General features: G+C 48.3%; 1 protein-coding gene across 1 annotated transcript in view; it reads right to left on the bottom strand.

Moving 5' to 3' along the window:
* Positions 1-10,052, bottom strand: part of atp1a3b (ATPase Na+/K+ transporting subunit alpha 3b) — a 20,755-nt gene extending 10,703 nt beyond the window's left edge. Inside the window, exon 1 of the mRNA XM_042108212.1 lies at positions 9,593-10,052. Within this exon, the coding sequence (XP_041964146.1) occupies positions 9,593-9,598 (6 nt within the window). The 5' untranslated portion in view covers positions 9,599-10,052. The remainder of the gene's footprint in view (positions 1-9,592) is intronic.
* Positions 10,053-12,500: the final 2,448 nt, after the last annotated feature.

Raw genomic sequence — 12,500 nt, 5'->3', positions numbered from 1 at the left:
CACACACACACACATACACACACAAACACGCTATTCAGCTCCATCATCAAAGCAGCTATGATTGGATTTGTCGTTCTTCCATGTTACTTTGATCAGAGATGAAAAACTGATACCTGACACACACACACATGCATGTGCCTGCGCGTGCACACACACTCACACACACACACACACACACACACACACACACTAATGCACACACATCCACACACTCTCGCACACATCGACACACACACACACGTACACACACACACTCACAGACAAACCCAACACACACTCACGCACACCCACATTCTCTCTCTTTTTTTAGAAAGCCACCCTGCCGTTGCCATGGAGACCATTTTAAAACCCCTGATCTCACAACAGAAACAGGGTGTGTCACATTACAATGCCTCTCTTTTCCCCGTCAGGATTTCTGTATGGGCAGTGGCAGCCTTTTGTAGATAACTACTGATTAAGTAGTTATATAGGCTGACACACACACACACATACACACATTCTCTCTCTCTCTTTCTCACACATACACACACACACTCATTAACCCAAGAAGACTGAGAGCAGCCTGCAGGATCAATACTGAGCTGAGAGAGAAACCAAAATGGCAGTCTGTCTGGGTGTCAAATGGCCAGGAAGGAAGTGTGTGTGTCTGTGCGTGTGTGTGTGTGTGTGTGTGTGTGTGTCTATGTGTCTGTGTGTGTGTGGCCCCCTGGTGTTGGGAGGACAGCATGACGCCTGGAGCCTCTCCAGTCCTGCTGCTTTCCCACAGACTACTGGAGTCAGTACTCCGCTACACCTCAACAAGACCGCAACCTGAGATTAAACACACACACACACACATGCACCTCTGTTGCTATGCCCTGCCCTCATGACCCTGGGCAGCTGCACAGCACATGCAAAACCTCAACTGTCAGCTCCGCAGTGGAAAAACACACAGAAACACAAAGACATGCACACACACACACACACACACACACACACACACACACAAACACACGCGCACACACACACACATACATTACACACGCACAGAGAAAGTCAGTAGAAAACGACTAAAACAGAACTTACTCTCTCAAACACACACACACACACACACAAACACACACACACATACATTACACACGCACAGAGAAAGTCAGTAGAAAACGACTAAAACAGAACTTACTCTCTCAAACACACACACACACACACACACACACACTCACATACACACACAGGTGCTAGGTGATACAGACATTAGAACATAATCAGCAGGCAGACAGACAGAAAGACACCGATGGACAGAGAGGGAGAGAGACATGTGTGTGTGTGTCCTTATCCCACTCTATTAATTAGATATTGACTCCCTGTCCACGTGTGAATATGTGTGAAAGTCACAGAGCGTGTGTGTGTGTGTGTATCTGTTTGAGTGCATGTGAGAGAGACTGTGTGGGTGTGTGTGTGTGTGGGTAGGTGTGTGTGTGTGTCTGTGTGAGTGCATGTGAGAGAGAGACCCCACACACACGCACACACACACACACACACACACACACACAGCCCAGGTGGTTCCACTTGTGCAGACACTGGACACTAAACACACACGGCCAGTGGAGATAACCCCTCCCAAAGTAAGATTACCTCCTGTGTGTGTGTGTGTGTGTGTGTGGGGTGGGGGTGAGAGAGAGACAGGGTGTGTGTGTGTGGGGGGGGTCTAAGTCCTGATCTCCTGTCTGTCTCATGTCAAGTATGTTCTCACATGTGTCCAGGTGTAGGGTTACCTGACTGACAACTCATGTCTGGTTAAGGGCCGGAAATCCAAAATAACAAAATTTTAGGTAAATGCTAATGTCTCCAGCATGGCGAACTCATGTTAGTTCCCCTGTGCATTAATGTGCAAGACATTAAGTAAGTATAAGTATATATATACTCTTTTGATCCCGTGAGGGAAATTTGGTCTCTGCATTTATCCCAATCCGTGAATTAGTGAAACACACTCAGCACACAGTGAACACACAGTGAGGTGAAGCACGCACTAATTCCGACGCAGTGAGCTGCCTGCTACAGCGGCGCTCGGGGAGCAGTGAGGGGTTAGGTGCCTTGCTCAAGGGCACTTCAGCCGTTCCTACTGGTCGGGGTTCGTACTGGCAACCCTCCAGTTACAAGTCCGAAGCGCTAACCAGTAGGCCACAGCTGCCCCTATGCCAAATACCAAATAAATTTTGCATATATAGCTATCACAAACTGTTTTTACATAATTAGTTTTAAAGTTGAATTGAAATTGAATATTCCATAGGACTATTGCCAGTTTGACAACTTGCTCAGACTCTAGAACATGCTGTAGATGGCGCTGTTGTCTCTAGATCATGCTGTAGATGGCGCTGTTGTCTCTAGAGCATGCTGTAGATGGCGCTGTTGTCTCTAGATCATGCTGTAGATGGCGCTGTTGTCTCTAGATCATGCTGTAGAGCATGCTGTAGATGGCGCTGTTGTCTCTAGATCATGCTGTAGTTGTCTCTAGAGCATGCTGTAGATGGCGCTGTTGTCTCTAGAGCATGCTGTAGATGGTGATGTTGTCTTGAGCATGCTATACACAAATCCGGCAAAACACGGAAGGAAGTAGCAGAAGTAGCGTGTTGGTCCCGTAGGTGGCTGTAGCAGACGTTAGCTGTAGATGCGAAATGTTCTTCTTTTTCTTTATCTTTTTTAGTACGTATGCTGTTCAGTGACGCCGGGAAGAGCGTGTTGTGTGGTCGTCTGTTTTAACAACAGTACGAAAATACAGGCCTGGAATAAAACCGTTTTGTTGGTTTTGTTGCACATTGACTGCCCATGTTTACAGCCTTACGGATTACTGGAGTTCCTGAGGACCAAGATGTGCGTCAGATGTGCGAAATATAGTTCCATGTCAAATCACCACGTTTCACTTTCCGTTGGTCTTATTACACTTTCTAACTTGAGAGGAAAGTTTTAAATAGGGAAATTACCAGAAATCTTAGTCACTTTTAAACGTGATGCTAGCAAGCGAGATGCTAATGGTCTAATCTGATTCAATGATCTATGCTAGGCTGGGGCTAAAGTGGTATTGCCAGACTCAGAGAACTCAAGGGGAGGTGGAAAATTAGTGTAATTCCCTAAATGGTGGAATATCCCTTTAAGCATGCTATAAATGGTGCTGTTGTCTCTTCTTGCTCAGCCTCTTAAGCATGCTATAGATGGTGCCGTTGTCTTGAGCATGCTATAGATGGCGCTGTTGTCTTGAGCATGCTATAGATGGCGCTGTTGTCTTGAGCATGCTGTAGATGGCGCTGTTCTATAGCATGCTATAGATGGCGCTGTTGTCTTGAGCATGCTGTAGATGGCGCTGTTGTCTCTTCTTTGTGAGTTTGTGTGAAACCAAAGTCCTTATAGGTAAGTCCTCTGACTCGGTGGCCATCTTGGTAACGCGCTTCAGTAAGGGAGGTCATATTGACATAAAAAGTACATCAGGTGAATCTGTTTTAATCTGAATTGAATAATATAAGGCAGGCATACAGTATTTCCACTTGGTTTTTGCGTTAACGTTTGGGCGAATGTATGGACGCGAAACTTTTGTGTGCGTGTGTGTGTGTGCGTTATGTGTGAAAAGTTAAAGTATTATATAAGTATGACAACCATATGTTATTCTGACTGTAGTCAAACTGCTGTAATAAGCTCGGAATATCAATAAACCAAAGACACTGATGAACTAGCGTAGTGAGATTTTATCTTATGAACCAACGTACTGTGAATTTAACGTGTGTGTGTGTGTGTGTGTGTGTGTGTGTGTGCTCATGGGCCTGAACCTGGGGACTTGTGCATTCTACATGAGTTTAGACAGTGTGAGTCATGCTAGAGTTTACCACAGGCTGACTGCAGAGTCCACACACACACACACACACACGGCTGACTGCAGATACCACACATACTGCAGCAGAAAGACAGAGGCAGAGAGATGGAGAGAGGGGGAGAGAGAGATAGAGAGAGGGGGGGGGGAGGGAGAGAGAGAGAGAGACAGGAGGGAGACAGAGATATGCCTGCTGCAGATATGATTTGCTATGAGTTTGAGAGATGTGGGCCTTGAGCGATGTTTGCATGTTTCACTGGCTGTGTTCTGACCCCTACTAACCCTCGGCAAGGCCATGTCATATAATTTATGTGTGTGCGTGTGTCTGTGTGTCTGTGTGAAACATACAGGACAGTCTCATACAAAACGTGCGCAAGGATTTGATTCCAGTCTTCTACTGACAACAGATAATGAGGCATACTCCTGTCCTGTATACTAAAGCTGCTGAGTCATACTCCTGCCCTGTATACTAAAGATAATGAGGCATACTCCTGTCATGTATACTAAAGCTGCTGAGTCATACTCCTGCTCTGTATACTAAAGCTGCTGAGTCATACTCCTGGCCAGTATACTTGGTCCCTTTCAGCCTTTTAAATGAACTCAGATCGATGACTCATCATTTTTGTGCATATGTGAACACGCCAAACAAACTCAGACCCCTCTAACGCAAACCGAACTGAGACCACCTCGAGAGTTAGTCTCGGAGCGGCTCGCTTTGAATCATTAGGCTCATGAGAGGCCTACAGACATCTGTAACGTTAAATTGAGCTAAAGTTGGACATAGCAAAAGTTACTAGGTGGGGGAGGGTTACCACTGAATGACTGACAGTTCAAGAGAATCTTTGCAATAACTTTAAATCGGAATTCATTCTGAAAATATAATATAATATACCAATTATGGGTTTTGATAATCATTTCAACCTGATAATGAATGATGAGGAAAATAAATAACTAACCCAGAAGCAACTGCATAGCCCATAATTCAAAGCAGGTCTGAGACCCGCAGAGAAGGTATAGTGTGAACATGAAGAAAACTGAGGCCCTATCAGAGCTGAAGTGCACCAGCAAGCAGTGCTGTGCTTTTCTTGCTTTGTCCTGTATACAGAAGATGCTGAGTCATACTCCTGCCTTTAGCTCCAGCTGGACTGGGTCAGTCTACAGCAGGTCCAATCATGGGGTGGTGGGGGGAAACCACAGAAACCACGCTTCTCTCAGTCATTTCACTCTGACTGCAGAGCATGTCCCAGACATGATGAATCAATCTCCTGATAACGACTTGGGGTGCCAGACATGATTAAACAATCTCATGATAAGGACTTGGAGAGTTGGGGTGCCGGAAATTATGATCCAATGTGTGTACATGACTGTGTTTGTGTGTGTATATATTAGTGAATGTTTACTGTACCCTATGGGCATGTGTGTGAGCGTGTGTGTGTGTGTGTGTGTGTGTGTGTGTGTGTGTGTGTATTAGTGAGTGTATACTGCATCTCTATGGGCATGTGTGTGAGCGTGTGTGTGTGTGTGTATTAGTGAGTGTATATACTGCATCTCTATGGGCATGTGTGTGAGTGTGTGTGTGAGCGTGTTTGTGTGTGTGTTTGTGTGTGTATTAGTGAGTGTATACTGCATCTCTATGGGCATGTGTGTGTGACCTTGCCCTCTGCAGTATGGAGCGGATCTAAAGCCAGCACAGATTAAATAATCAGATTAGTGCTGCGCTGGATTAGCCTGCAGGACTCCCACTCTTCCCCAGTTAGTACACACACACACACACACACACACACAGGCACGCACGCGCACACACACACACCCACACACACACACACACACAACAGTGTTTGAGAGCATGTTGTGGTGCATGGCGGGCTTATTGTCTGTCTAGTAGCGCTTCATCTGCCCCTGTAGTGGATCTGAATCATAATCACCCCCACCCCCTGGGGGCAAATACCCCCTCGCTCAATTCCCTGTTCCAGAATTACCCCCCTCCATCTGACCAGCTTCAGAGGACTTCAGACTCATGGCTGACCATCAACCTGGGGATTCTGCTGATGTGTGTGTGTGTGTGTGTGTGTGTGTGTGTGTGTGTGTGTGTGTGTGCGTGCGTGCGTGCATGTGTGTGTGTGTGTATGTATGTTTACTCTTAGTTGGAGCTGTATGTCTATTAGAGAACTGCAGGGGTTCAAGGTCACCTTCCCCACTGGGTCCTTTCCTAGCAGCTCTCCATCACACAGGCGACCTACAGGGAGCTGGTTAGCTAACGCTAACATACAGGTTTAAATAGGAGTTTCATACTCAGTGAGCTACAGGGAGCTAGGTTAGCTAACGCCAACATACAAGTTTGAATAGGAATTTCATCAGTGAGCTACAGGGAGCTAGCTAAGCTAATGCTAATGCTAACATACAGGTTTGAATAAGAGTTTCATATATGAATGAGCTACAGGGAGCTAGCTAAACTAACGCTAACATACAGGTTTGAATAGGAGTTTCATAAATGAGCTAGGTTAGCTCACCCACATGTTTGGATAGGAGTTACATGAGTCTTAAACCTCATTGTCTCTCTCTGTCCTTCTCAAGTTTAGGCTACTGAATGAATAAGTGTGTGTTTGTGTGAATGTAGGCCTATCTAGTTAACTAGTATGAATAATTGATGTGTGTGTGTGTATCTGGTTAACTGTATGAATAAGTGATGTATGTTCTGGTGTGGAGGAACCTGACCCATCTGCTTAGCGATTCTGCAGCATCGGGTAGAGCTTGTGTCGCCATGATGATAGGAGAGCCTGCTCTGACCTTGAAAGTATCCAATACTCTTGTGTGTGTGTGTTTGTGTGTGTGTGTGGTCATACCTACAGGAGGCATTCGAGCTGATTACCATCTCTCTCTCTCTCTCTCTCACACACACACACACACACACACACACACACATTCAAATTGAGCAGAAGGTCACTGGAGATGGATGGGTCGGTTCATTGACAGAGGGTCACTCACTCACTCACACACACACACACACACACACACACCACACACACACACATGCAGGGGTGAGGCACTCAGTGAAGGTGAATGCTTGGGGTGAGGCACTCAGTAAAAGTGAATGCTTGTGTGTGTGTGTGTGTGTGTGTGTGTGTGTGTGTGTGTGTGTGTGTGTGTGTGTGTGTGCGTGCGTGCGTGCGTGTGTGTGTCTGTGTGTGCTCTCATTGGTCTGTGGCTCAACTCCCCCCGGCCCTGACTCAAGGTACTTCTCTCTCAACACACACACTCATCAGCAGGATTGCAAACACACACACACACACACACTTAGACCCCCCACACACACCCTGTCTATATCACACACACAGAGACATCATCAACCTGACCAGACATCCTCCTGATCCATGGGGGAAATATGAGCTTGAATAGATATCAAGTAATATGATCTACCCCCCTCCCCTGCCTGCCCGCCCGCCCGCCCTTCCCAAACTCATTCTCTCTCTCTCTCTCTCTCTCTCTCTCTCTCTCTCACACACGCACACACTCCTCCTCTACTGTCCCGCAGTGCAGGCCCCTCCTCCTTCCTCTTAGCCAGCTCACTGCAGCCTTAGGCTCCTCCCACTCTCTGCAGCATCCTGGACACACACACCTGCAGACCATTAGACCATTTCTGCAGTCACACACACACACACCTGCAGACCATTTCTGCAGTCACACACACACACACACACACACACACACACACACACCTGCAGACCATTTCTGCAATCACACACATGCTGACACACACCTGCCATCACTAACCCACCTATACACACACATACATACACCTAATACCTTCTCCACATTCAACCAAAATCCATTCCTCTCCCTGCTCTTGATTGTAATTGGCTGATCCTTCTCAAACCCCACCTATGCCTCAGAGCCCCGTCTTTAGGCAGATCAGGCCCTGCTGCTTCAGATTACATTTCCCAGCATGCTCTAGACGCAGCCTCATCTGCAATCACGTGGCCCTCGCTGCCTTTCAGCATTGGTGATGTCTCGTGCAGAGGGCGGAACAGAGAGCATCTAATTTAGCATCTCGAGCTGTATAGCAGTCCGCTAGCGGGAATTTCCACTCGCTTGACCCCGCCCCGTCTTTGACGCAGTAAGGAAATCATGAAGGACCCCCGGACCCCTGATCGACCTTATTTACGGTTCATTTATTACATGTATGACAGGGCTACATTCCATTGTGCGAATACTGTGTGTGTGTTTGTGTGTGTGTGTGTGTGTTGGACAGTCCTCTGCGCAGACACTACTAAACACGCAAGCACGCACTGAGACTGGTGCGAGGTGGAAATATCTGCGTGCGTAATCACTTTATCTCTCTACTGGCGCGCTCAGGGAAGGGCAGTTGGCGCAGTGACCGCGCGCTGCTTAATCTCTCTCTCCGTTACAATCCCGCTATTTCATGGGCAAGGGAACCGGAAAGACACCGGCACTCAGTTCTGACAGCACCGGAACTGGCGCTTCACACCTATATGCACTCATTCACCAGGACACGTGAGCAGCAATGCGGACCAATTCGCTGTGTCGTCTCGGAGATGATAGGCGAGCAGAAATGCGCCATTCCACAGGGCAGATGTGTCGTCGCTGTCAGTCGTCAGTGTGTCTCCTCACATCATGTCATTCCATCCAGCTGTGTGTGTGTGTGTGTGTGTGTGTGTTACGCACACGACGACGAGTTTTGTCCGTGAAACAGCTTGTGTCATCAGCCTGCCACCGTCCCTCTGTCGCAGTGACCGAGCGTGCACTCGCTTTATCAGGAACTCAATCCCAAACTTCATTATCCGCACGCAGGGGTCTTGTTTTTTTAATCTGGCGTGTTAGGATTCGCTGCGGGCGATTAAGCCGCGCGGGTTATGTCACTGCCGGGAAGCTCGCGGGCAGCTGGCGCGCTTACTCCCGCTAACCGCATTATGACGCGCAGTTTACCTGAGTGGAGCGACCGGCGCTTCTGAGGCAAAGCAGGAGGCAGCCTCGCGCAATCATGCGCAGTTTCCGCCCGCACTCCATACGTGTATAAAGGCGCGCTTTCATGTCCGCGCTCTGAATGGGCTCAATGACAAGGTGCGTTGAAGAGCACAAACAGTCTTCGCACACAAACTGATTGCGATAACTTCACTGAGACCGCTTCGCCAATTAAAAGGACGACTAACTTGCCGCACTGACCAGACGCATGGGCTCACGCGCTACGCTTGACGCGGGCACTCTTGCACAGCGGCACTAGTGGAAATCCTCGGGGATAAGAGGATTTTGGCAATTAGCGCTGCGTTAGCTTCTCATCTGTCTATTCACCGGCGCTCGCCGACCGTTTCCAACAATTAATGTTCACCGCAGATTCTGCCCGGAATGCCCTTCACACTGGCGAATTTGATTTGGAGTTTCCCCGAGAATGTAAAATACATCATGAAGAAATAGATGACGTTGTGAATGTGTTTTTTGTTGTATGTGTTTGTCTAAGTCAGTGAAGTGCGGATCATTCACAGGAGTGCTCGTCTAAAGACGGTTCCCCTCGTCATCACTTTTGTCGCAGTCTAACAGCGCGAGCTAAAAACCGAACTAGCATAAGAGTCAATGTCACTTTGACACTCGCGGACATCTCCTCGCGGAGAACATACTCTCACATATAAACAATTTGCCATATCACATACACCAACACAACGGCTAAAACATTACATTTACACACAAGCACCCCCACCCCGTCCCGTTAGAATGCTGTAAAAAGTTGCGCTCGAGTCTTACCCCCATGGTTGCGCAGTCAGCACGTCCTGTTCAGGTGAGGTGATGCGGGAAGGAATCTCACGAGCTTAGGTGAGACGGGAGTTAAAAAATGAACCGATTTTCCAGCAATACTGCAGAGCGGCAGACGCTGCTTAGCTGGGATGGCGAATCAACTGCTCGCCAGTATCGCAATAATGATACAAAATAAAGTGTTACAATTACAAAAACAAAGCTAGTCTTTGAAAAGCTCCAAAGGGTTGTGTTTGCTTTTGTCAAAAATAAAGGACATTGAAAGTAAATGAGAGAGACGGGCAGCGCATCTCTCGGATGCAGGTCTCCTCTGAGTCAGCTGCGCAAAAGCCGGCAAAACTAAGAGCCGCACTGCCCTGCTTTAGAAGCTCTCGGTGTCCCTCCGCCGCACTGTACACTGCCTCAGCACTCCCCTCTTCACTTCGCACAACTCCGCCCTGGGAAGAAGCGCCGGTTCGTGTCTGTGATGCACCGGCTGTGTCTCACTAACCTCATAAAGGGACACGGCAGCCCACGGCCCGATACAGTAGCCAATGGGATTACACAGCGTTTGTTGACTGACGTGCTATCTGGCGAATCATTGCGGTGCACTTGCTAACTGGTCCAATCAGGTAGGCGGACGCCCCGCCTCCTGTACTGCAGAAACTCTAGGCTGTCAGCCGGCTATTTCAACATCGCGAAGTGCCGATTTTGCAGGGAACACGGTATTTTGCATTAGGCTACTTTTAATGCCTGATGTGTTATGCAAGTGTGTCAGTTACAGACCATCATTGTGTGTGTGTGTGTGAGTGTGTGTGTGTGTGAGTGTGTGTGTGTGTGTGTGTGTGTCCTCTCTCTTGCCCTCTTCACAGAGGCACCGTCTGCAGTAGCTCAGCACATACACTCAGACTAAATACATACATAAACTGCTGCTGTTGAGAGGAAGTGTGTGTGTGCGTGCGTGTGTGGTGTGTGTGTGTGTGTGTGTGTGCGCGTGCGTTTTTGCTAGCAGTGAAGGTTAAGAGGAGCAGAGTGTGTGATAGCCGTGTGTGTTAGCTGTGCAGCTGAGACAGAAGGACTGCAGCAGTCTGGCGAGCGAAAAGAGATCCCTAGATGTGTGTGTGTGTGATCGAGGAGAGATCCCTAGGTGTATGTGTGTGTGTGTGTGTGTATGTGCGTATTTGTGTGTGTTCATGCGTTTCTGTGTGTGTATATATGTGTGTGTGTGAGGAGAGATCCCTAGGTGTGTGTGTGTGTGTGTGTGTGTATGTGCGTATTTGTGTGTGTTCATGCGTTTCTGTGTGTGTATATATGTGTGTGTGTGTGTGTGTGTGTGTGTGTGTGAACTATACACTCATTCACACAGGCTGTGTGTCCTGTCCGTGTCCAGTGTAATGGAGGTCGCTGGGTTTGTGGGTGTGACAGATTCTCCTTTCTCCAGTGCAGCCCCTCCCCCCTCTTCCTCCCCCCTCCTTTCTCTCTCTCCTTCCTTTCCCCCTATTTCCCTCTCTCTTCTTTATTTCTTTCTCTTCCTCTCTGTCTACCCCTCCCCCTCTCTCTCTCCTTCCTCTTCCTCTCCTTCTCTCTCTCTTTCCTTCCTCTCCTTCTCTCCCTCTCTCTCTCTATCTCTCCTTCTCTTCCTCTTCCTCTCTCTCTCCCCCTACCCCTCTCCCTCTTTGTCTCTCTCTCTCCCTCTTTCCCTCCTTTTTCCTTTCCCCTCTATCACTCTTTCCCAATCTCTCCATCCTTGTTCTGGTCCACTCTTATCCCTAGCAGTGAGGACAAACTTCTCTCTCTCCCTCTCTCCCTCTCTCTCCCCCTCTCTCTCTCTCTCTCACACACACACATATATAACCATACAAGAGAGACAAACCCAGATGACTGGGTGATTCAGCTGTCCTTGGGGGCACACACACACACACACACACACACACACACACACACACACACACACACACACACACCTGTCTTTAACCGCTCTGCTTTTCAAAGGCATTGGTAACGCTGTAGACATGCTTGCTTTAATCTGATTTGCAATGGAAAGTACAGTGACATAGTTCACACACACACACACCATGTGACAGGTTTACCCAGGCAAAGATAGCCATAGAACAGAGCTGAGTTGAGTCATCCTGTACACTGAGAGGTGTATGTGCGAGAGAGAGAGAGAGAGAGAGAGAGAGAGAGAGAGAGAGAGAGAGTGTGTGTCAGGTTTTGTGTGGACTGTGGGATTGAGGAGATGTCCTGAGGTGATGTCCTGTCTAGTCCTGCTGTTCCCATTGAATCCTGCACTGGACTCCCCCTCGGATCACACACACACACACACACACACCTGGATTTCCCTCTCTAGTCACACACACACACACACACACACACACACTGCAGCCCAGATCTCTCACCCCTACAGCAGTAAAACACACACCTGGCCCCCCCGGTCCCAACAAAATGGCCGCCTCCATGCAGTCAGCTCCTTGACCCTCATGCCCTGCCCCACCCCCTCCTGGTCACCACAGCAACAGAGATCAGGTGACCTCACTGTCCAGCGCTGACTCAGAGAAACGGAAATCAGAGAAAAAGAGATGGAGAGAGAGAGATGGAGAGAGGGAAATGGAGGGAGAGAGATAGAGGAAGAGGAAAGGGGAGAGAGAGAAAGAAAGAGGGAGAGATGAAGGGAAAGAGTGGGACAAAGAGAGAAGAACAAGGGGGAGAGAAGTAGAGAGAGATGGAGAGGAGGAGAGAGAGGGATGAAAAGGAGGAGAGAGAGAGGGATGGAGGAGAGAGATGGAGAGGAGGAGAGTGCGTGCTTGGAGATCATGCTGAGTCATTCAGACTGTGTCTCCCCTCCTCATGCAGAGGATCCTCTCTCAGCCTGCACTCTGTGTGTGTGTGTGTGTTTGTGTGTGTGTGTGTGTGTGTGTGT

The sequence above is a fragment of the Alosa sapidissima genome, chromosome 10 (genome assembly GCF_018492685.1).
Source record: "Alosa sapidissima isolate fAloSap1 chromosome 10, fAloSap1.pri, whole genome shotgun sequence".
In the NCBI taxonomy this organism is placed as follows: Eukaryota; Metazoa; Chordata; class Actinopteri; order Clupeiformes; family Clupeidae; genus Alosa; species Alosa sapidissima.
This window is presented reverse-complemented; position numbering and strand designations above follow the sequence as displayed.